At 21.9% G+C, this 26478-nt stretch overlaps 6 protein-coding genes and 1 long non-coding RNA gene across 12 annotated transcripts; 4 read left to right on the forward strand and 3 right to left on the reverse strand.

The window, feature by feature from the left end:
- Positions 1–10441, reverse strand: alien (COP9 signalosome complex subunit 2 alien). The gene is made up of 10 exons (XM_086911797.1): positions 10038–10441; positions 2386–2605; positions 1856–2050; positions 1665–1790; positions 1420–1587; positions 1045–1219; positions 828–966; positions 528–744; positions 312–452; positions 1–250 (listed from the first exon to the last, which is right to left on the reverse strand). Exons 2-10 carry the CDS (start codon positions 2437–2439, stop codon positions 131–133), a joined length of 1335 nt encoding a protein of 444 aa, XP_086767923.1. The 5' UTR covers positions 2440–2605; positions 10038–10441; the 3' UTR covers positions 1–130.
- Positions 2760–10133, forward strand: LOC100868340 (NBAS subunit of NRZ tethering complex). Of its 2 annotated transcripts, none has more exons than XM_012489196.3 (14): positions 2760–2932; positions 3034–3268; positions 3385–3803; positions 3890–4273; positions 4350–4560; positions 4640–4866; positions 4923–6505; positions 6594–6893; positions 6968–7256; positions 7344–7655; positions 7729–8128; positions 8201–9132; positions 9252–9374; positions 9449–10133. In XM_012489196.3, the coding sequence occupies exons 1-14, from the start codon at positions 2846–2848 to the stop codon at positions 9722–9724; spliced, it is 5778 nt and encodes a 1925-aa protein (XP_012344650.2). In that variant the 5' UTR covers positions 2760–2845; the 3' UTR covers positions 9725–10133. The 2 variants fall into 2 exon arrangements, with proteins under 2 accessions (XP_012344650.2, XP_086767917.1); XM_086911791.1 differs by having other exon boundaries at positions 4652–4866.
- On the forward strand, positions 10173–12314 carry Xpac (DNA repair protein complementing XP-A cells homolog Xpac). Its single transcript, XM_003695526.4, has 6 exons — positions 10173–10673; positions 10768–10988; positions 11073–11184; positions 11267–11391; positions 11465–11741; positions 11812–12314. Exons 2-6 carry the CDS (start codon positions 10825–10827, stop codon positions 11971–11973), a joined length of 840 nt encoding a protein of 279 aa, XP_003695574.2. The 5' UTR covers positions 10173–10673; positions 10768–10824; the 3' UTR covers positions 11974–12314.
- On the reverse strand, positions 11735–23808 carry Hmgcr (HMG coenzyme A reductase). 5 transcript variants are annotated; one of them, XM_086911792.1, is made up of 10 exons: positions 23633–23808; positions 20529–20693; positions 17089–17288; positions 16864–16975; positions 16463–16550; positions 16083–16380; positions 15850–16001; positions 14710–15244; positions 13398–14638; positions 11735–13290 (listed from the first exon to the last, which is right to left on the reverse strand). In XM_086911792.1, exons 3-10 carry the CDS (start codon positions 17257–17259, stop codon positions 13167–13169), a joined length of 2721 nt encoding a protein of 906 aa, XP_086767918.1. In that variant the 5' UTR covers positions 17260–17288; positions 20529–20693; positions 23633–23808; the 3' UTR covers positions 11735–13166. The 5 variants fall into 5 exon arrangements, with proteins under 5 accessions (XP_086767918.1, XP_086767922.1, XP_086767919.1 ...); XM_086911796.1 differs by lacking the exon at positions 20529–20693 and having other exon boundaries at positions 23764–23800; XM_086911793.1 differs by lacking the exon at positions 20529–20693 and having other exon boundaries at positions 23633–23770.
- LOC147657024 (uncharacterized) lies at positions 17455–20801 on the forward strand. Its single transcript, XR_015293252.1, has 2 exons — positions 17455–17830; positions 20495–20801. It is a non-coding gene; the product is annotated as an uncharacterized LOC147657024 (long non-coding RNA).
- Positions 23160–25122, reverse strand: LOC105736023 (BLOC-1-related complex subunit 8 homolog). The gene is made up of 3 exons (XM_086911798.1): positions 24942–25122; positions 24745–24864; positions 23160–24670 (listed from the first exon to the last, which is right to left on the reverse strand). The coding sequence occupies exons 2-3, from the start codon at positions 24797–24799 to the stop codon at positions 24213–24215; spliced, it is 513 nt and encodes a 170-aa protein (XP_086767924.1). The 5' UTR covers positions 24800–24864; positions 24942–25122; the 3' UTR covers positions 23160–24212.
- SsRbeta (signal sequence receptor beta) lies at positions 25086–26456 on the forward strand. The gene is made up of 4 exons (XM_012489130.3): positions 25086–25241; positions 25613–25757; positions 25841–26155; positions 26225–26456. The coding sequence occupies exons 2-4, from the start codon at positions 25614–25616 to the stop codon at positions 26339–26341; spliced, it is 576 nt and encodes a 191-aa protein (XP_012344584.1). The 5' UTR covers positions 25086–25241; position 25613; the 3' UTR covers positions 26342–26456.
- Positions 26457–26478: the final 22 nt, after the last annotated feature.

A 26478-nucleotide genomic window follows, 5' to 3' on the forward strand; every position in this document is an offset into this window, starting at 1 on the left:
TTAAAATTCTAATTTTATTATATCACAATAAATTTATTTTTCATATAATTAGAGATAGGTATTTATGATATACTATACAATGTAATGTTTTGAAATCAATGTTATTTTAGATTCACGCGCATCATATTCTCTACGACATTTTATTTACTATAGTTAAATGCAAAGAATGTAACTGACCTGTCCACTTATCAAGAGCATTATAGCGCGCAGCACATACTGATTTTTTATCCAATTCAAGTACTTGGTTCACCTATGAATAGTTTATGAAAAATTAAGAAAATAAAATATTTTTGAATGATAAATCGTATTACCTGATCAATTCGACCACGAATTGTACTATCCAAAATACAAGATACTAAAAGACTTTCAACCTCTGATACATCAATATTTAACTCTTTACTTATAAAAGGAATATAAATTCTAGTGTATGGTTTAATTAATTTGATTAAAACCTATAAAATCATATAAAGAGATTTTAGATATGGATTTTCTAACTTTAAAACGTATAGTATGCATATGATATATACCTGTGTGCGTATATTACGTAATAAATCTTCGATATGCTCTCTTATAAAAGGATCATCCATTATGTTATTTCTGTTTTGTTTTAAAATTAATTCAAATTGATTAATATCATTATTTTGATAACTGACTACTAAATTTGTCATTGCCAAAATCTCTGGATCATTTTTATATGGCTTTGCCTCCTGAGAGTCAAATGGATTAATACCAGATTTCATGAGCCTATTTATATATATATTTAAATATTAGCAATAAATTATAGAAGTAAATCTATCTTTATTTATTTTATTTCTTTACATACTTACATGTTTGCTAAAACTAAATATTTTAAACATGTAGTACGTCTTGGTGATCCAGATTCATCATAATTTTTAAAAGCTTCAAAGAAATCAGTATGAGCTCTTTCAAATTCACCTTCTCTTAAATGCATTTTTCCTCCACATTCTTTTATATATGAACAAAAAATTTGAATTCAAATTATTAAATATTTTAAGTAATTCCTAATAATTTGAACTGTATTACCTCTAATAACTCCCATTATTAATGGATGTGGTATAGCACTTTTAATATGTAAACTCTGTTCATATAAAGTTTTCAATTTCTTATTGTTTTTTTGTGCAGTATACATTTGTATTTCTAATGCATAAATTTCTAAAAGTTGTGTTCCTTTTTTTAAATCATCCTCCCCATCATCAGTCTAATTAAATGTTTTATACATATGTGTAATATTATTAACATAAACATTATATAACATAATTTATTAAATTAATTATTATATTATATTATATATATATATATATATATATATATATATATATATATATATATATATAATTTATTATATGTATATTATGTTAATAAATTTCATTTACAAATAAGAAATTAAAGAAAGTTTACCTGACAACTTTGATGAAGTTGTTTTAATATCTTTGCTAATTTATTAAAATCTGATCGATCAAAATATAATTTTCCTAACTTTGTATTAGTTTTAAACCATAACCTATCATTTTTAGCATCTTTTAATGCATCTAAAGTAGTTTCGTAAAAATCTTGTAATAATTCCATCTATAAAATATATAATAAAAAAAAATAAATATCAGAAATTAAACAATTTATATTTTATAATTTATAATATCACTTACATTTTTTGAGGTACTAATATAATCTAATATAGAATTTATAGATTTTTCTGAATGATTTCTGGTAACTGCACTTTTAATATAAGTTAATAATTGCTTATATCGTGCCATCATTTCTTTATAATTACCCTAAAAAAATAAAATATTATAAAATAGAAATAAATCTTATATATCATTAATCTAATATGACTTACCAATTTAAAATTAATCTTTATCATTTGCTTCAAAGCTTTGAAACCCCATTCGCCCTTCTCTCCTCCTTCCAAATCCAAAACTTTTTGAAAACTTTGTAAAGCTGCTTTTGGATCATCTTCTTTTAAAGCTTTACTATTATAATATTGATTTTCTAAATCAACATCAGGTTCTGAATTTGAATCTTCAGAATATTCCTAAAATTATTATAAAAATAATATCAATTCGAAATTAGTTTTATCTCAAATCAATTTATCAATTTTAATAAAATAAAAAAAAAATTTAAAAATGCCATCTTAGAAGTATCACTATAATTTAAACAAATTTAAAATATATGACTTCCTTCCTTCCTTACCTTTATTTTCACTAGAAAAAATTGCAATAATATTATTTTTTATTATTTAAACATTACAACACACTTTTAAAATTAATTTTAAATTTTCTTATACGTCAAGATTAAAATTCTAACCTATTTTTTAACCAAAATTTTTTTGAATTTATCAATATATTCTTTATGAATATAAATACTCACAAGACCATAATCTTCCTCCTCTTCACACATAAAATCATCTTCACCATCTGACATTTTGCAAATATTTAAATTTAAATGTTAAAAATAAAACTTCCACGTTAACCCTGTTGACAACCGCAAACACGAAAAAGTTTATATTTTGAAATTCACATGTATGCACTACCTTACACATGTATTTTATACAACTTATATCCACAAAAATATAACACGATATAAAATTCTAGATAAATTTTAAAAATCATATGCATAATTCGTTTATTAATTAATATTTTTAACTAATATGTATAAAAACAATTAAATAATTTTTATTTAAATTTATTTATCTACATATCTTAAAGATAAGAGAAAGTATGTGACATTAGTATATGAGTTGCATTAATGTGATTTGTCAAGTCCTGACTGATTTCACTTCCAAGTTTAGATTTTTATTGAAGTAGTAGGTTATGTTTCTTACTAAAAAATGGTTAATTCCAATGAATTACCAAATAAACCAATACTTTATGAGTTATTAGAATATTTTATTCGAAAACAAGAACCAGAATTAATAGTAAGTTTTGAACATTCACATATTCAAGAAAGAAAAGAAAAAACTCATATAAAACATATATTTTAAATCTATATACATTTATAAAATAATAATTATTTCAGAAATGTAAAAATGATACTATAATATTGCCTACAACAGGGACAATAAAAAATGCACTTAGATATCTTAATAACAGATATTCTTTACCAGAAAGTATATCACAACAAATTAGTCTTACTCTACCATGGAAGTTTGCAATTGGAGATCATGGACGTTTACTTGCTATTTTACAAGAAAATATTATAGAGATTCGAAAAGCAAAAGATGAATATTCTTCCATTATTGGAAAAGCTTCAGGTAAAAATCATAAATTTATATAATTCTTTTCTATTCTAAATAATTCTAAATCTTATCTATTTTTCTTTTAAAAAGATTTATTTTATAATTTTAAATAATATTTTTTATCTTTTTAGTACCAAAAGATGCTTTTCCACAATGGCGCAAATTAGTATGGAGTCCAGATGGATCACTTTTAGTATTAGCATCTAGCAATGGTTATATTTCTTTTTACAATGCCTTGGGAAATAATATTTTTAATATTAATCCAAAGACTATATCTCAAAACCCAAATATTTTAGAAGCTGGGGATTCAATAGCTTCTATGATATTTCTTAAGCCAAAGACAAAATCTGAAAAATATTCTTATGAATTTCTATTAATCACATATAGTGGTTTGCTTAGATCATATTACATTTTAACAATTAATGAATTTGAAGCAAATTATGAATTTTCTTTTGGTACTTTTTATAAGAATGGAATAAATGCTGTAATTTATGATGAAAAGCACAACTTATTTTATGTTGCTGGAAATACAATAACACAGAAATTAATGGTAATTAATTCATTTTTTATATCAATTTATAAAATATATCTTTAGTTTCAATCTTTGATTAAATAAATTAAATAAATAAATTATAGTCAACAGCTTCAGATAGTGGATTGACATCATGGCGACCTCTGAATGAATATCCATATTGTAAATTATCATTTATTTTTGATGATGAATCAAAAACTAAATCACGATTTTCTATATGGAATATCATTCCTACATTAAACTTACAACCAGAATCAATCATATTCAAAATAAAAATCTCACCAAATAATAAATTTTTAACATGTTTACATACGGATGGTTCAATATCTTTATGGAGATTACCAACTTTATTTATGCAAAAAAAATGGAAATTATCAGAGCAACCAGATTTCAATATACCTAATCCCTTAGGACATGCAAGATCAAAAAAATTTCCACCAGGTGTTACTGAATTCCATCCAATAGATATTGGTTGGTGGTCTGATGAGGTAATATTTTTTTTTAAATATATATATTTAAATACATAATTATATAATTAGTTCTAATCTATTGATATTTTCAAAGGCAATTATAATTGCAAGATGCTCAGGATCTACTTCTGTATGTTCTATAAACAATCTAAAGAATCTTTTAGGCACAAGTCCTGAATTTTTAGCTGGACAACCACAAATATATGAACTTGATTCAAATCGAGGCTTTTTATGCCTAGATTGTGAAACATACATAACAAGTAAAAAACGAAGTAGAGAATCTAATACAGATTGTCAAACATTAGGTTTGTAATATAGCTTTTAATTAGTTACCAATATATATTTTCTGTGATAAGAATGTAATATATTAATTTATTTTTTAAGAATTTCCTTCAGAAAGTGGAGAAGAAAATGGAGAAGATGAATTGGAACCAATTAGTATATTAAATTATACAACAAATTTAATTCAAAGTACCTTATATTCTATTACTGATATTGAAAAATTTCAGCCTAAGAAAAAAAAGTCAAAAGTATTATTTAGAACATATAGAATTCTTGGACTTAAAAGTACAACACCTGAAGAACTTTATTCAAGAAAAATCGATATAGAGGTATGAATATTTATAAAATTTTAAATCTTTCAAATAAACAAAGAATTGTATTATAGGAATATGAAGAAGCATTGGCTTTGGCAAATATGTATAATTTAGATACAGACTTGGTATATCAAACACAATGGCGAAAATCTGAATTATCATTGAATGCTATTCAAAAACATTTGAGTAAAGTTACAAAAAGATCTTGGGTTTTACATGAATGCATTACTCGAGTTCCAGATACTATCGAAGCAGCAAGAGAATTGTTGAATTTTGGATTAAAAGGTGCTAATTTGGAAACTTTGTTAGCAATTGGAACTTGTGATAATGGAAAATTTGTAATAGATAATATTGATGAAGATTGGAATGAAATGAATGAAGCTAATATAAATTTAAGACAGTTACAAAAAATAAATCAAATACTTGAAAAAATTGATATAAAATATTTATCTGAAGCTCAAAAAGATTTAATTAAGTATAGAAGAAAACTTCTAGATCATTTAGATAAATTACTCACATATGAAATTATTTTAAATTCTTCTTTGAAGTATGACAAACATTTTTATGAAGAATTTCGGCAACTTTCAGCTATTGAAAATGCAATTAAATTTGCGAAAAATGGAAATTGTCGAGAAGTTGAAATTATGTTTATATATTATGGTGAATATATACTACCTCATTGGTTAGCAATTATTAATTTCTTCCCAGAAACTTTAAATCCATTAAAATATAAAAAACTTTTACCAGAATGTGATGCTAATGGACAATTATTTTTACTCGATCGATGTGAATTACGACAAAAAGATTGGGTTGAAAGAACTGAATTCAATGAAATAATTAATTTAGAAAATAATGATAAATCACAATTACTTTACGATTATGATCCATCATTAAATGTATATAGAAACACTTTACTTACACCAGAATTACTACAAAATTGGTACGAGTCACGAGCTTATCAAATTGAAAGAAATAGTTGTATGGTTGATAATGCTTTACAATTAATAAAGATTGCTAAATCACATAATATTAACGGTTTAGACAATTTATTGCTAGATTTGGAAACCTTAGATGATCTTATTTATAAAGTTTATCTAGAAGATTTGTCTTTAGATCAATTACAAAAATTATCTAATTTAGAAAAAATTAAATTATTAATGAGTATGACTACTGAAAAAACTTTTGTGAATGATATAAAAAATTTTTTATTACCATTTATAAAAAGAAGACATCAATATCTGGGTGGAGAATTACAAAAGCATTTATTTAGTGATTATTTGATATCCACTAGCAAAGACAACTTAAAATTATCTGTCAAATTTTTTGAATATTTAAAACAATCTTGCGATAATGAAATTCTTCAAATGATAGAGAATATTGTAACTTTAGCATTAAATTGCATATATGCTTGCAATGATCCCAATATGTACGAAACAGCAATATGTATTATAGATTCTATCGCTAAAGATCGTGATGTAAGAAAGACAAATACTATGAACATTTTATTAGAAGAACTTGAGAAAGAACTTGAATGTACTAAAATCTTAAATAAATATAGTGTTAAAATTACATTGAATTCATTACGAAAAATTAAAGATAATCCTGAAGCTGCAAAACAACTTCTAATTCAAATGGCAAGAAGTTTAAATACAAGGTAAATAATTATATAAATATAAATATATTTATTTTTTTTTTTTTTTTGGTAATATATCTCATACTTAATAATTTATATTTAATTTAAGAATATCAGCTTCAGATGAGAAACAATGGGCTCAACTATTGAATGAAATGTTAGAAATTCATGGTCTAATTTTTACATGCATTGATACAGAAATATGTTTTGAAATATGTGTATCAGCACGATTGGTATCAGGAGTTAAGTCTAATATACAAAATTGTGCTAATTTAATTGAAACTAAGAAAAACGAACAATCATTATTGAAAGTGTCTTATGAAAAAACAGTGAATTTAATCTTAGATGCTAGTAAAGAATATTTTAATAGTTCTAAATCTTTGATTGATTTTAATATGGAGTTAGCTAAGTAAGTTTTTTTAATTCAGATGCGTTTTTCTAATTTAATTTTTATTTTCATTTCTATATATAATATAATTTTAGAACTTGTCTTCATCTAATTGAAGATGATAATGCACAAATAAAAGAAGAATATGATCTTATTAATTCACTTCAAATATTGAATGAATTCAATATCAATATATTACCACTTCAAGTACGCTTAATGCAAGATAGATTGCAATTAATAAAAGATTGTTTAAATAAACGGGAAGATGCTCATAGAAGTCGTCAAAGATTATTAACATTAGCAAATTACTTACGAATAGAAAGAAATAATAGTAAAATGCGAGAAGGAAAAGTCTTGGAATTAATTGCAAAAAAAGCACTTGAGGTAGAATTATTTTAAAATTATCATTTAATACTTATTTATATATCTGATATGATTAGATAATTGATATATAATATGTGATTATAATAGGTAAAGGATTTTAATGTTTGCGCTGCTACTTGTCAACAATTAATACAAAATAATTACATTTCTGCCTGGACCGTTGCTTTAGAATTAGGATTTTGTGAAGATTATGAAGATCTAAAAACTCGACAAAAATATTTGTGGTTTGCAATAAACAATGGATCAAACGATATATTGAGCAAAGCACTAGATCAGATACATTTAATAGAAATACAAATGATACATAAAAATTTAGAATTGTGGTTACCTGCCGATTCACCATCCGATGATTTTAATGATGCAGATAGTGAAGAAGAATTCATAGACGCATTAACTACTGTAAGAAATATATTATAAAATACAATTTTCAACGGAGAAAATAGAACTATACTAAACTATTGTCAATTTACAGCCTCAAGTAGAAACTAAAGAATTTGTTCCTAAAGTTTTAGAAACTTCTACCGAAATAGTGAAAACTTCTGCAAATATAATGAAAGGCTCAACTTTTCATTTAATAAAAATTATAAGTGATACAAATTTTTGGAAATCTAAATTAAAATTTAATTCTTCTAATAATCAAGATAATGATACAGAAAATGAAAATTACATAAATAATGATGTTCAAAGTTTTCCATGTTTTTATGAAGATTTACATAAAAATTGTAAAATCAGTAATCTTGATACAAAATACACAAATTATTCTATGCCGGATATACAAATTACACAACTCAAATGTTGTCGTGCTCTTTTAAGAATTACTATGTTAAATGAGTCTTCTTGTTGTGGCTTAGAAGTGAGTGATATTAACCATTGTAAGTATAACATATTCACTTATTTGAATATAATATCAAATATTAAACAAATGAATTTTTTTCTTATTTCAGTATTTTTAGAATGTGCAAAATATACTATACAACAAGATTGGTTACTAGGTATGGCATATTTATTTAGTGTACAAAAAAATTATATATCAGAAATTCATAATATTTTAACAGAATTTCCACAAATAGAATTATATATTCAAACTCTAATGTATTATTATTGTTTGGAATTGTATAAAACTTTATATAAAAATTTTGAAAATTTATATTTATATAGTCCATTGAGTTTAATGTGGAAAATGATGAGTGTAATACACAAATGCAGAGAATCTGATATTTATGAATCATTTAAATATTTACAAACATGTTTCTTCAAAAGATATGGAATAAAAAAGACAGCATTTTTTGAAATAAATCAAGAAATAGAAGATACTAGCAAAATTGAAGAGTATAAAAAGAGAGATGAATTTAATATTACACTTACTCAAAATTTAAATCAATCAATTGAAAAATTGAAAGAGAAAAAAATTTCCACACAAAATTTGCAATATGACAGAAATAGAATAACACAAAATGTGTCTAAATCTAATGATAAAAATGATATAGAATGGACTGATAATTGGGGAAATTTTTCAGATGAAGATGTAGTAGAAAATGTAGAAAATGGAAAAAATAACTTAAATCAAAAAAAGTATATAGAAAATATTTCTCTTACAAAAGATATAGGAGAATGTGTAACAGAAAAAGAACGCTTTGAAGCTTTTGAAAAAATATTTAATAAAATACGAAATATTGATCATTTTTATGAAGTGAAAAAATTGTTATTGCAATGGCCAAAATTTGAAAATTCTGAATATATAAAAGTTGATAAACATCCAATTTTAAAAATGATGAAAATAGTTAATATTTATATCGTGGAAAAAGAAAAAAACAAACATAATAAACAAATTTTCGAAGAATATAAGGAATTAATAAAAATATTATCTTCAACAAATGTAAATACAAATTATTAAACGTAAAAAATTCATTTCACTTAAAATTAAAAACTATAATTTACTATATATTTACTATATAATAATTGAATTTAAATAATTCAGAAAATTATTTGCAATAGGTACTCAAAGAATTCTTGAACATGGAAGAAATTCCTCTTGAACATGCAATTTATATTAGATTGGATATTGATAATTCAGAATTTCATGAAGAAGCAATAAATATTCTTAAAGAAAAACACGAAGTATGTATATGTATATACTTTAAAAGAATTAAAATTTATTTTTTATATTTTATATATTTTATTATATATTCTAGGAAATCACATTGTCAGCACCAATATTAGAAATGTTATTCTTAAAAAATTTGACAGCAAGTTTCGATCCAAATCACGAAATATTTAATCGAATCATTGAACATGTATTTATAAATCGATCTTTAACAAATGTAAAGGAAAATGCAGAAATTCTTGTGCAAGAATTAAAGAAAAAAAATCATATTGCTTATGCTTTGTGTATAATTAGATTAATGGAAGATATACCGCCATCTTTATGTACGTTTAGTACTTGTTTCGAACTTTTGATGAGAAAATAATTATTTATTATTAATATTAAATTTGTAATGCATGTTAAATATTCAAATTTATGCAAGTTGTAATGTAATATTTATATATTTCATTCACGAAATGTAAAAAGATTCTTTAAGAAAAAGCAATTTATAATTAAACAAAGCTTTTAAATTGCGTATACATTAGATAGTTTGAAATTAATACTTTGAATAAATATTTAAATATGTCTATATTTATATATTATATAAATATTTGTTATAATATATTATTATATATGTGTAAATATAAATATGATTGTATAATTAAAGTACATTTTAAAAAAAAGTATTTATTTTTTACCACTATCTTCTGCAATTCTTTGTTTTAAATATTTAAATTTTAGATAACTTGCAATGTATATAGAAAAATAAAAGAATCGCAAATTATCTAATACAATTCGAATTTTATTATATACCTCTTTTGAAATAAAGTTATAATTTGTTTAAAAAAAAATGATTAAAACATAAACGCACGCACGTTCTTATTTATTTTAGTTCAAAATTTAATTTAGATAAAAGAACTTGTAATCATAATATTGATTTACATGACAAAATAAAATTGCGATTATATTTTGATTTTTTTATGAAATTTTTTTAATTAAATTACAAATTATTTTCTATTTTAAACTTTTTATAAAATTAATACAAAATTTCGCGGAACTGCTATTAAAATGAATCTGCTATTGAAAAGAAAAATGGCGAACTAATGCTTGATGTTAGATGTATATAAAATTAAAAGTCAAATTAAGTGAATTATTCTGCAAGAATATATATAATATATAAATTTGTAAATTTAATGTAAAATTTGTTGAATAATTTTTTAGTTATATAATATAAATTCATATGATAAAAAGATGACAAATAATTTATGAATCATTACAAAGTGTTTATTTATATTTTATTTATAAATTTAACGATAAATTGTACATATATATATGTAAGTTGTGTTATATTTACAAAAATTAAATATTATTAGTACTATAAAAAATAATATTAAACAATGAATTTATTGATTTTTTTATAATTTTCAGATTAATGTTCAATTGTTTTAAGAAAAATTTTGCTTTGTAAAAATATTATTATAGAAAATGTCTGTATTAGAAATGAATCTATCTAAAGATAAAGAAAATAGAGATAAAGAAGATAAAGAAATAGAAAATTCTCAGCACTTTAAAGAACGTGCAGAGCGAAATCGTCAAAAAGCATTACTTTTAAAAAAATCTAAGATAATTTCCCATCCTTATATAAAAAGGTATATTAGAATTAACTAATATTTTTGGAATATTAATAGGTTAAAAAATAAATATTTTTTAATAAAAATATTCAAATTTTAAAGTGAATGTAAAGATTCAACAAAAGGTATTTGCTTAAAAATTCAAGGACAACGTGTTATAGACAGTGGAGGAGGTTTTCTTATAGAAGAAAGTGATGACTTAGAAGAACAAATGGTATAATAATTAAAAATATTTTAAAATTTATAGAATTAAATTTTATATCTTATTTGAAAATTAATGTTTTTTCTTTTATTAGTTAAAAATAACATCAGAACCTGCTCCTATTGTTGTTAATTTACCTCATTGTGAAGAATGTAAAAATGAATTTAAAGACTCATATCTTCTACAAACATTTGATATACCTGTATGTGATAAATGCAGGTACAAGCATATAAGTTAATAATTATTTTAAGATAAATTTTTAAAATATTATAAATAGTTTTTTTTATTTCAGAGATCCTAAGGGCAAGCACTCTCTAATTACAAAAACTGAAGCAAAACAAGAATATCTATTAAAAGATTGTGATTTTGATAAAAGAGAACCTCCATTAAAATATATCACAAAAAAAAATCCTCATAATATAAATTGGGGCGAAATGAAATTATATTTGCAATTGCAAATAGAACAGAGAGCTTTAGAAGTATGGGGTTCTGAAGAAAAATTATTAAAGGAAAAAGAATTACGTGATGTTAAAAGAGAAGGAATTAAAATTAAAAAATTTAATAAGAAGGTAATAAACATATTTATACTAGCAAAAATACAGAATAATATTAATACAAACTAGACTATTTGTTTTATAGATTAAACAATTAAGAATGCAAGTTAGAAGTTCCTTGTATGATAAAACATCAAAAGCATCTCATACACATGAATTTGGAGAAGATTTATATAATGAAGATGATGATACATATACACATAGCTGCACTACTTGTGGATATGAAGAAACGTATGAAAAAATGTAAATTTTAAAGTAATAATGAATTTTATAATATATATTATTGGGTCATGTTTTTTTAAAAGTATAATTTTTTTATATTAAATAAATTTGTTTATTACTCGGATAAAATATATACATATATTTGAAAAAATTTTTTCTTTATTTATTTATTTATTTATTATATATCTTTTTTTTATTTAATTGTAATTTAAATTTCTTCTTCATAGTAATAAAATTTTATATATAATGCATATTTAATTTTTATATTATTAATTAAATAATTAAAAACAAAAAATATAATTTAATTTGTATTTATATATTTTAATATCATAAAATAAAGAATAAAATAGAATAATATATTCATAAGACATATTTGAAAGATTGATTCTAATCAAAACGAACACAGAAATTAATATATAAGGCTTAAAATTCATTTATATATATATATATATATACATTCATATATATATATATATATATATATATATATATATATATATGAGCAATTTAAGTTTGTGTTAAATGAAATAAAAACAGTAGATGAAGCTATCTCATTGTATCTGTATCTCGTTTTGTTTAATATAAACTTTAATTATTTATAATTTAATAAATAAACGTTGAACAACATTTTGATATACTAATTTTTACTTATTTTAGCTTTTAGAATTAATCCTGCAAAAATGTCACATAAATGTATCAACATTCTATATATATATATATTTGTTTTTTAAGTAAAACAATTTGATTGTATTCAATATATACTACATAATGTACAGTCCTCGATCATATTTTTTTTTTTTATTATTGAACCTAACTACAACTAAAAATTAATATTGCATAATATATAAAAATATGACTGTATAGGCAAAAAAAATAATCTTTAAATTATACAACCATAGTTAACTACATATTTCATTGTAAATTAAGTATATATATTCCATCACATTCAAAATACTAATATTCACAATATAAGCTTGCAACATATTTGACTCATTTTTGCATTTGATGCAATTTATGTCATTATAATTTCTTTTTATTAAATTATAGAAATACCATTTTATTGTATTTACTTATATTTCAATTTTTTTTTTAGAATATCTTGTTTCATGTACATAAAAAAGTATTATTTGTTAGAAATATTATACTTAGTAGTTACATTATGATACAAAATAATCTACTCAAAGTTAAAAATAAACTTTTTTATGTATATGATTAATGTTAAGATTTCTCTAAGAGTCCCTTACAAACATTTTGTACTGGTTGTAAAAGATTTGGCACAGATAATTTAGTTCCTGTATATTTTTGAGGAACAGTCATCGCATTTGTTACAGTGGTCGATGATCTAAAATAAAATTATGATATGAATTTTGTACTATATAAGAAAACATATATATATATATATATATATACATATTTAATATTTAAATGATATTTATTTAATCTTTATACCTATTGTGCCGAAGATGACTTTTGACTAAATGACCAGCCGTAAGTGCAGCCATTAATGACAATTCACCGGCAAGTACCGTCGCACATACTATTCTAGCTAATCTGCTTGCATTTTCACCGGGTTCATCATTATGTGCACCTTTAACACCTAATATAGATAAACACGCGCCTTGTGCAGGAAGAATAGTTCCACCTCCAACAGTACCTATTTCTATGCTAGGCATTGTACAAGACACATATAAATCTGAACCATCTATTCCCCATGGTTCCATCAAAGTCATGCAATTACTACTTCCAACATTCTGTGCAGGATCTTGACCCGTAGCTATAAAGATTGCAGTTACAATATTTGCAGCATGTGCATTAAAGCCACCTATACTGCCAGCTATAGCAGATCCAATCATATTTTTACTTATATTCACATCAACTAAAGCATGAACAGATGTTTTTAACACATTTGTAACAATATCTGCAGGTACTACTGCTTCGCAAACCACACTTTTACCTCTACCACAAACCCAATTTACTGCTGCTGGCTTTTTATCGGTGCAAAAATTACCGCTTAACGATAATATTTCCATATCAGGAAAATGTTCTTTCACTGTATTTAATGATTTTTCAGTTCCTTTAGATAACATATTCATTCCCATAGCATCACCAGTAGTTGCTACAAAACGAATAAATAAATGCCTGCCAGCAATACGTATGTTAATCTTTGTCAAACGTGCAAATCTACTGGTTAAATTAAAACTATTTTTCATTTCTTTAAAATTGTCAGGATCTTGCATCCATGCCATAGCTTCACTTGCTCTAACAATATTTGGAAATCTCACAACTGGTCCTCTAGTCATTCCATCAGCAACTACACGGCTTGTTACACCACATTTTAACAATGCTCTACTACCACGATTTGTAGATGCTACTAAACATCCTTCTGTTGTTGCCATTGGTACATAATATAATTCACCATCAAGTAATAAGGGACCAGCAATTCCAAGTGGTACTGGTACATATCCCATGACATTCTCACAACAAGCTCCTAATACTTTACTATAATCATAATCTTTATATGGCAAATTGGAAAGATAATCAAGAAAATTTCCAGCCTCTCCTATTATAAAACGCCTGATTTCTACACCCCGTTCCATATCACCGACTGCTTTTTCTAATTGATAAGCAGCTATATGATTATTCTTTACCAACTGAATTACTTCTTCATCCGTTAATCCATTTGCGCCAAGCTATGGATTTAAAAATATATAAAAAATTAAAAAAAAATATATAGATACATATTTATAACACTTTTACTTACCTCAGATTTGTATATTTTAAGACATTCTTCTATAGATCTAGGAATTCGTGAAAATAAATTTTTATCACTTGATGTATCTACAGTACATTGTTTTTTATCTATTTGTTCTTCCTTGCCATCAATCCAAGGTATAGAAATTGTTTGCATTTTAGCAAAAGATAGTTTGAATGGCATTTTGGTGGTAAGAAAAGAAAAACTCATATCTTCATTTTCATTCTCTTTTACATATTCAATTTCAAATTTTTTTTCTTTCATGTATTCACTTTCAATTTTTTCTTCTGTATCATCTTCTATTTTGAATTGTAATTGTTTAGCAATATCTTCTTTATCTTCGAAGAAAATAAATTTAATTGCAAGTGCAAGAAGAAGGATCAATATCACAATATTATCTGCACTAACAGATAGCCAATTCATTAAATAACCTTTGACTTCAGATGAATCCTCAGTTTTATTATAAGAATTCACTATGACATGTGAATTCGTGGGAGATACTTTGCCTTCTACTGTATCTTCGCTTTCTTCACTTTTAAAACGACTGAAATGAATATTTTATATCAATTTTATATCAATGACGTAATGATATAATTTTCTAAACTTAATCATTAATTCTATTGTATCTTTCTATATATAACAATAATTTATATAAATTAATCTTATAAATTACGAATCGACAGATATTACTTTTATGTATTTCAAAGAAATTTGAATTTTTTATAAAGATAATAATTATCATCATTCTTGACTCGACACAAGAGTATCATGTACTGTTTCCTTAACATCCAAAGGGATAAAGGAACCCAAACCTCGACAAGATACTATCTCTTTTTGCATAATTCATTGAATATGAATTAAATACTTATGAATTATTACATATTCATTGAATATGATTTAAATATACTTATGCTACTATGTAATAAGTTGAACCTGACCTGTGGAAGTTAAGAAGAAGGAAACTGTCAAACAAAAAATAAACTCAAGCAAAAAAAAATACACATCTTATGGGGCAGATTTGTGATAACTTTTTGTCAGTTTTTTTCTATTGTTAGCTATTATCTGATGTATAAAATATAAAGTTCATTTCAAGCGGAAACACGACTTATATATTATAAAAAATAGAAAATAAACACAAGAATGCAGTACCTGTTGGCATGTACTACAAATAGACCAGCAATCATGATTAATTTAACTCGTTCTACTACTGGATTTGGCTTCTGATCCTCTTCATCTAATGGATGCATCATAAAAATTTTATCAGCACTTAATGGTTTCATTGTATTAGTTTCGCGAGAAAGCTGAAAAATAATATATATGTATATATTTTATATATATTTATTTATTTATTTTAATAATTAACATGAAAATATAAAATTTACCTCAAGAATAAGTGATAAACATGCAGGATAAAATGTCATGAAAACAATATAATTTACAACAACTCCCAAGCAAGCGAAACTGCATAAAATTTCTAATCTTCTAACTCCGGATAAGGATCCTATGCTAATAAGTAAAGTTTCCACTAAAGTATCTAATGTAATAGTTGGTCCTAAAAGCGACATGCCACGAGCAATATTTGCTCGCACTTCCTCTTTGTTTCTGGAACTTAAAGCCAACTGTGCTAAAACAGCGGCCTTCGAAAGATCGATAATAAGCAAGAAAAAGAACAGTGCATCCCTGAAAAATAATAAATTTACTCAATAGAATAATATATAAATAATATATTTCTAGATTTCGAAAGTGATTTCGAATAACTTACTTTAAATCGGAAATATCACTGCGTCCAAAATTCACTACGCTAGATGTGAACACAACACTGGAAAATACAGTAAATAGGCCAGCAATACCTAACAAAATATTATATTTAAGTGTTCTTACTAAATTTTAGAATTTTAATGATTAGATTTCATGTAAATTCGATAATTAATTGTCATCACGTATAAAATGAAATGCTATCGCTTTCCATAAAACTTTCTCTGACACTGAAAACTTTCACGCGTATCATGAAAAGATCCGGTTATATATATAGTTGGGCAATATCATCATATATTGTTTTTTAAATACATTTTGCAATTCCGATTTTTTAAAACTTTCACTTTTATTTGAATTAAATCACATAAATATATAACATTTCTCAGATAAATCTATGCGATCACTTACCTAAAATATATTTTGAACCCAATTTTTGCAAATTGCGAAATTGGTGATAAGTAAACAATATAGCTAAACATCGTATTATAGTCATGACTATAACATCAGCTGCATTTAAATCCTAAGAAATAATCATATATTATTTACATGATAAATCATTTCATAACTAAAAACTAAAATATTTTTAATCTCAAAATCAAAAGTTAAATCAAATTTTACTCAAAATCAACTTACATCGGAATTACATCTACCGGGTCCACAATGCGCAGTCAAAGGAACAGTTGGATGTCCGTTTCCTGTCTCCATGTTCAGAATGCATGCTGTGAGTGTGAAGGTCGTCACAATGACTTCTAGGGGATGTCCAGCGCAAAACCGGCCGTGAATTTCAAAGAGACGTGTTAGCATATTTCTTTTTTCTGATAACTATTTATAATCTGAAAAATACATGAGAAAAGAATATTTTATTTGAATATTTTATTTTATACAATACTCCTTTAGTATGTTGTTCGTAAAAAAAATTAATTTCAAAAAATTAGTTACTCATTATATAAAGTGGAAGTTTGAATAATTGACTTTATATAACTGTTACCTTATATAGCTGTTACAAAAAAAAAAAAAAATTGTGAAATAAACTTGAAAAAAGTGCTCTTCGTCTGTCAAAAATATTTCACGAAATGAAGGGAAAATTTAGTAAGAAATTCTGCTTTTTTAAAACGAAGAAAGCTGTTAAAAATGAGAAAAAATAGAAACAAGGATATAAGGAAAATAAATAAAAGAATAGTTATTATATATTTTGTTATATGTCAATCATATTTCAATATACTCGTTATTTTCAATTATGCAATCGAATATATATCGAATATATAGGTAAAATAATGAAATTAGATTTCATTTTATTAACTATTATTTCTCCTGTACCGTTTTCACTCGGATGTTCGATGCTGGAAAAAACTTAAGTAATGAAGTAAAGGTTAAGGTAACGAAGATCTTAATGTACAACAATTTGAAATCCAATAGACATATAAATAGACATATATCTATGAATATGAATAAAGCACAGCTAGCATCAAATAATTTAAAATTATCTTGAAAGATCTTAAAAATGAAAATGAAATATAGTATAAGAAATAAACTTCTCTATATAATATTTACCAATTTATACTATAAATACGAACAAAAAACGAATGAAATAATTTTTTATTCGCTAGCCTATTCACTATTATGTTTTATGTAGATTTTTTATATATATATATATAATATATATATATATATAATTTTATATATGTAATATACAATTTAAAAAAACATATTCTAAAAAAAATTCATATATTCACTTTAGAAATAGAATCAATGTATAAAAAGATATAGATTTAAAATGCATAATAAAAAGACATAAATATACTTCTAGATATAATTACTTATATTAATATTAATTATAATTATAATTACTTATATTAATATATAATAGAATCACGAATTAGTACTTTTGTGTTACATTATTTTCATCGATAATATGTATATTATAATACATTTTTTTAATATAAAACATAAAATTTCATTGTTATAAAATTAATAAATATAGTCATATATATAAATCTAATCACATATCTTTAAATGTAAAAATAACTTAAACAAAGAAAATGAAAAGATACAACAAAAATAAACGAAAAGATTTTTTTTTTCGATTTTTTTTTTCATTTTTGCACGTGCAGAATCACTATCTGATCATTTGTATTATAATTTCGAATACAAAATATCCGTATATAAAATATTTAAAATGTTTATTTAATTTTTTTTAATTTATAAATCTTGTTATTGTTTCAAAATTCTTATTAATAACCGTTTTCATATGCCATTTTATAAAAGATCATAAAAGATTATCTTTTCAAAAAAAATATAGATATATTATTATTTAAAAATATTCGTAATTTTTTTATGTTACACATAAAAAATAATAAATTTAAAAAATTTATGCAGAGAAAAAATCTATTATTTTCTTTTCTTTTCAAATCTATTATTTATAAAAAAAATACCAGAAATAAATAGCGATACAAATTATGTATATAATATAAATAACAATATAAATTATGTATAAAATATACATATAAAAAAATAAATGAATTAACAAAGAATATATAAATGTATAGATGAAAATTATTTTTAAAATATCGCTAAATACAAATTATATATATCTATTATTATTATTATTGTATATACCTATTATTATAATATATATCTATATTATTAGGAAAAATAATTTTTATTAATTCTGCTATAAAAAAACAATAGATTTATAATTCAAATTTAAAAATTTACGATGCGCATAAGTTATATTTAAGATTATATTTAGCAAAATAAAAAATTTGAATAAAATCGAATATTTTTTTTTTCGAATAATTTTTTTATTCTTATTTTTCGACAGTATTTTTTAATTATTTATAATTTACAATTATTCAAAATTATTTATTTTTTTTAGATAGTTTGATATAGAAAAAGATGAAAAAAGAGAGAATGTAAAAAATATTATTATTTATTCATCAAATAAATATAAAATATGAAAGATAGAACATAATATATAATAGAGTATAAATAATATAAAAATATTTCAACACATAATTGTGCGTATTTCGTTAAATATTTTTCTCTATTCTTCTCATACAAAACAAACAACAAAGGATATTCTCTTTCAATGTATGATCTGCATTCTTAATAGAATATGAAAATTTCCAAGTTGTTATATGTATAAGCTATTAGATATAATATGCAATATTAATTATTTTTTTTAAATAAACTATGAGAGATATATATAATAATTTTATAAAGAAATTTCAATCACTTTAATAATCATTGTTAAACTCATTATCAATTCAATCATATACATATATAAAATCATTAATAATATGTAACATTACAAATCATGTAAATAATTAAATTTTCTGAAAATAAAAATTAAATTTAAAAATCATGTATAACATTTATCATGATTCAATTATTTATTATATATCATATAATATGATCTTTATATAAAATATATAAAATATATAATATAGTCCTTATTATATAATATATAATATAGTCCTCAATAATATAGTCCGTAATAATTTATAATATTGCTTACCTTTAAATAGAAGTAAAATAAATGACTTTAAATAAAATAATAATACTTACATAAAAATAATTTAATTATATTAATATAAATTATTATAAATTAAAAATGGAGTTTTAATACTTTATTATATATTATCTTATTAACTCAATTAATTATACTGCAAACAACAATAATAATGATAAATATGAATAACTGTATCTTGTTAATGTACACTCAACAACTCAATGAATATGTGCATGTGGTCCTGTATAACATGTATACATGTATTTCGTAGCACTTTTTCTTATTATTTTTTTTATAACATTAATTAGAACAATTGAAAAAGAAAATAGCATACAATAAACTATTTACATGATTATATTAAACTTATACTTCAAAAGAATCTTTATGAAAGATATTTTTTAATTAATTGAAATATCAAACGATTTGATTTCAAAAACTTTATTTTTTAAATGAGAAATTAATCTTTGAATTGTTAAAATTCAAAATTATGTACAAAACGAGACTACCTACTTGACACTTTGAATTTAGGATAAGAAAAAAGAAAAAGGAGGACAATACTAACAGTACGGTGTTCGCCGACTGACAAAACTGCGCTTATGCTCGGATAGTCCGATCGACCCTACAGAACATGTTTCGACCGCACTCGGCAATTTTCGTCTCCCTTCCTTTCACCTTTTATGCGCACATGTCTTTATCCTCAGCTTTATCGTTTACCTATTATTGTTATCTAAAATTATAAATTTATATACAATTTATATATAATTTAAAAAAAAATATTATTTTTCAATAATTAACAATATTTAAAATAAATAAAATGTTCAAATTTTGTATCTTATATATATTTATTTTTTACGTATGTGATTACGAATGTCATTGAATTATCTATATTATGCATATTTATTTTTATTATTTCTTTTATATTTACTTAATGCATGTATATCTTTTATGTATACATATTTTATTGCTTTAGTGAATAGATGAGAGGTTAAACTTTTTAAGTAAACATACATAGTAAGATAACATTAGTGAACTAATATTTATTTTATATTATATATTCATAGTTAATTCAAAACGATCCTCTTTCAATGATCCTCTTGAATGCAATAATGATCATTGATTAAATTTATATAAAAAAGTTAATATAAATCTACAATAAAAATATATATAGAAGTTTATAAGAATTATATGTACACATATTTTTCAACTTGACTTATGAAACAAATATTAAGAAAAATGATTTAATTTTCGTATTTTAAAATTTACAACAATGTTTATTTATATGTATTATTTATTAATCGTTTAATAAATAATAAATTATAATTCATCAATTCACAAATGATAAAATTGATTCAAATTTTAATAATTTTCGCAATTTATACAAATATTAAGAAACCAAAAAATACAATTATATTTTGTTTTTCAAATTAACTTTTTATATTAACAAAATATAATATAAATTTTTTTTATTAGATAAAATTATAAAATAATGTAAAACAATGTGAATCGTTTATATGTTTATTTAAGAAATATAGATAAAAATTTTAATGAATCTATATTAGAATTTTAATATCAATCCTAAATTAAAGACAATATAAACGTCTTGAGTTTTGTAATAAATATATTTATATATATAAAAATATCAATACAAAAAACCAAATAAATCCACTTAAAACAAAAAACAAATAAAATTTTAATTTTATATAAAAATTTTATAAATGATTTTAAATAACTATTTTTTTCAGAATTATATACAACAGATGCTCAGCTTTGTTTTAAGAAAGACGTCTTCTTCTCAGAATTAAACTTCAGAATTAACATCTTATCCAAATTTAACATATTGCATGATTATAATTATGATCGATTAATAATATAATATATTATAATATATAAGTATGCTACTGGTATAATCGAATAGAAGATGATTCTACATAGAAAAAAAAAAAAATAGAAACATAAAATAAAATTTATTCATTTTAGTAATTATATGCAAATTAAAAATGAAATAATAATAGATAATCATTTGAAAGTAGCCAAAAAAAAAAAAAGAATAAAACTTTAATACCTAAGTTCTCATTTTTAAGAAAATCCGTTAAACTATATGATCATAAAGTCATATAATCGGTGAATTGTCAAATAGAATTTTCTAAATGAAAATTACTAAATGAAAAAAAATTGATTTTATATTTTTTGCTTATTTTTTTATTTTTGCTATTTTTACATATAGAGTAATTAGTTAATAAGAATTATCGATAATGACTCATATTTAATCGAATGTTAAATAATAAAACTATTTTTTTAACTAGATATTCATTTATATCTAATCGAAAAAGTCTCAATTAGTTGTAGTTTAAAAAATTTTTTTAATTTTTTATTTATTTTTTTTTATTTTATTTAAATATAAAATATTCTATATTTTCGACTTATTTTTTTACATAAAATTTACTATATCATCATTCTATAATTATATTAAACATTATTTTTAATTAAATATGTTAAAAGTTTATGAAAAAAAAACAAATATTAGAGATTTAATATCGTTTTGTGAATTATAATTGTTTATTTATATTTCATAAATTTAAAAATATTTATTCATATCTCAATCATATTTTTAAATTATATATAATATATATATATATTATATATAATAAATATATATATATTATATATAATAAATTATATATAATCATATTTTTAAATTAAAATTTTTTAATTAATTAAAAAAATAAATTGAAATTTAAAACTAAAAAATTCTCAAGTACTTTAACAATAATATTTCATTTTTTATGATTTATCATATGAGATATAAAATTACAATATTTATTGTTAGTTATCTAAAATTATTTATATTATTTTCAATTGAGAAATTAGAAAAAATATTTAAATTATGATATAATTTATATATATAATTTAAATCAATACTTTAGATAAAAAAATAATTATATAATTAAAAAGTATAATTTATTCATTTATTTATTATTTATATTATTATTATTAAGCTATTATTTATTTATTATTTGTGTTTATACAACTTCTATAATTTTATATACACTATATTCAGACTGAGGATGTAAAGAAAATATTATGATTACCAATAAATTATATATAACATAAATATGAGATTTTATATAAATAATATTATAATATATATTATAATATGTTATAGTGAATATTAATAAATATTTCACACAAATAATTGTTAATTTCATTGTTATGTTTATTTTTTCTAAATACAAGTTTTAATTTTATAAAATATTATATAAACATATTTAAAAATATTATATAAATTGTTGTAACTACATTATTTAAAAGATTATATGATATTCAATTGTGAAGTTATTGTAATATTGTATTTCTGTTTTCACATAAATTTTAATTAATATATAAATTTCTGTTATAAATTTTTGCAAAATTTATATAATTTTTGGTAATTTAATATTTAAAATGTTTATAATATTAATGTTCTAAATTAATATAATATTTCATTTAAGACTATAAACATATTATTACATAATTATCACATATAAAAATAAATTTCTGAAAGATCATAATCATTATTATTATCATAATATAACAAAATTATCAATAAATAATAAGATTATTTTTTAAAATTAAATAACTAAATAAGCATAACCTAAAAGAAACAAAAGTATTGAATGATTAACATACCGTAAAATTTCCGAAAATAAAACATATTTCACATAAATACATTAATTACGTAACAATAATTGATATGCTCACTATATCATTTTTTAATCATAATTTTATATATTAATTAACATTTTATATGTTAATTTTACCTAAAATATACAGCACTTTGATGTACGAATTCTAACGACATCTACAGAATTTCTTTATAATTTAAAATAATTTTTATAATGCTTATATTTTTATTTTTATTATTTTTTTTTTTTTTTGCATTCTAGACAAAAAAAGGCATTAATTAAATTTAAAAAATTTTAAATATACCATATAAAAAAAAAACTATAAAAAAAATGTTAAAATATTTAGTTAGAATTTTAGGTATTTTTTAATAATATACAGCATTTTATATATAAGCATACAAGTTAATTAAATCTATAGTTCGTTTATATAAATTTTTACAAATTTATGATATATATATATATTAATATCTTTATATCTTTCTAAAAATAAAAAATTTTAATGAATTTTTAATGAACTAAATATTTAATAACTAAATATAATTTAATGAAATTTTAATGAATTAAAGATTAATATTATTGTCATTTTAATTTGTTTTTTGACCATCAGTAGAATATCTGGCATGATTCATCATAGATTCTACTCTATTAGCAGTTTCTCTTACAACATCAGAAATTTCATCTGGTAAATGATCTAAAGTAGGAATATGTGCAGAAAGTCTTTTATATACAGAATCTCTATTATTATCTTTTTTGTGTCTACGTTGTTCTTCATACTTTAATTGTTGTTTAAGAAATATAGCATTTTTTATGAATTCTAAAGTATTTTCAAAACTCTTTTCAGCACCATACATTGTTTTAATAGCACTTACAGCATATTCTACATCATAACATCTACCTAAGAGTTGCTGTTGAAGAGCAAGTACTTCAACTCTCTTCTCCACCATTGGAGGCAATGCTTTTCTTACATGTTCTTGTAATCTATAAAATGCAAGAGATGGTTCATTTGCAACTATATGCATATTTTCAGATATACGTTCAGTCGCTAAAATTAAAAAAATAAATATATCAATCAATATTAGTCAAAATGTAATAATAAATATGGTATAGAATCCTAACCTTTCTTAACTTTTATCTCCAATTCTTGATCTGGTTGATATACTTTTGCAGTCATATTTATAATTATTATAAAATATTGAATTAGTATTAAATTTTATTATTACAAATCCATAATGAAATCTATAAATATTATATAAAATCTTAAAATTAAATTTAGTCAATTAACAAAAAATTAGTCTTGTTATTTTATGATATACTTTGAATTCAACACAATTTCTATATTTTTAATTATTTATATGATATATAATATTATAAATAAATTATTGAAATATTTTTCCTCTATAAACAAATTTTGTATATACTAAACAAATGTTAATTTATTTTCACCGCCATTTTATTAAACATCCGTTACCGGAAATTAATTGCCAGCAAATTTCTGTTTTTCTTTGACGAAACGTGGCATGAAAGTGTGCTGTTGGCACTTCTCTCAAATGTATGTTCCAGTTCTTATGAAATAATTATTTCGTTGTCGTAAGTGACACGAGTCATAAAAAAAGGTAAAAAATATTTATAAATATAAAAATAATTAAAATATTACATTTATGTAATACTTTATTTAATATATAAAAAAATTATAATTTTTATGTTGTATATTTTAACAATAAATGATTATAATATTTAAAATTTTTAAATAATATAGATTTTATAACTTTTATAAATAAATTAAACTATAAATAAAATAAACTATGTAATTTTAAAGTTTTATTATTATTTATAAATTATATTAATATTTTATAAAAATTGAATTTATTATTGTATATTTAATATATTATATATAATATTATGTATTTATAAAGTTTTAATTATATTATCATAATAAATTAAAAATGGTACATAATTTCATCTTTATAAATAATATAATTTTTAGCATGAAGTGGTTCATAATATTTGCAGCATTGGCTGCTTTTGTTTTTACTACATATGCAGAAGAAGAAGAAGAAACTGCAAGATTATTAATATCTAAACAATTACTTAATAAATATCTTGTAGAAAATATGGATATAGTAATCAAAGTAAGTATTAAAACATAAATTTATACATTAATATTAATTTATATATAATTTCTTTATTTTAATAAAAAATTTATTATTTGTAGTATACAGTTTATAATATTGGAAGTGCAGCTGCTTTAGAAGTTGAAATCACAGATAATTCTTTTCATCCTGATCATTTTACTCATGTTAGTGGAGAACTAAATGCAAGAATTGATCGTGTTCCACCTTATACAAATGTTAGTCATACAGTTGTTGTGAGGCCACGTAAATTTGGATACTTTAATTTCACATCAGCAGAAGTTTTATATAGACGTAAAGAAGATGCTCCTAGTTTACAATTTGCTGCAAGTAGTGAACCTGGTGAAGCAGTAATTGTATCATTTAGAGATTATGATAAACAATTTTCTTCACATGTGGTAAATTATTATTGATTATAAAAATATATTGTGTATATAATGATAATAAAATATTTATATTTTTTATAGGTTGATTGGGCTGCATTTGCAGTAATGACATTACCATCATTAGCTATTCCTTTTGCATTATGGTATTCTAGTAAAAGCAAATATGAAAAATTGCTTAAAACTACAAAGAAACATTAATCATATATTTATTTTAAATCATTCAAAAAAGACTTTTTCCATATTGTTGTAAGAAATTTAACTATCCAACTTTCTGTACATGTCTACTTTTATAATAAATATTATTTATAAATAATGTACTTATCTTTTCTATTTTT

The sequence above is a fragment of the Apis florea genome, unplaced genomic scaffold (assembly GCF_048593485.1).
Source record: "Apis florea isolate Af1SG1 unplaced genomic scaffold, ASM4859348v1 contig_3367_pilon, whole genome shotgun sequence".
Lineage (NCBI taxonomy): Eukaryota > Metazoa > Arthropoda > Insecta > Hymenoptera > Apidae > Apis > Apis florea.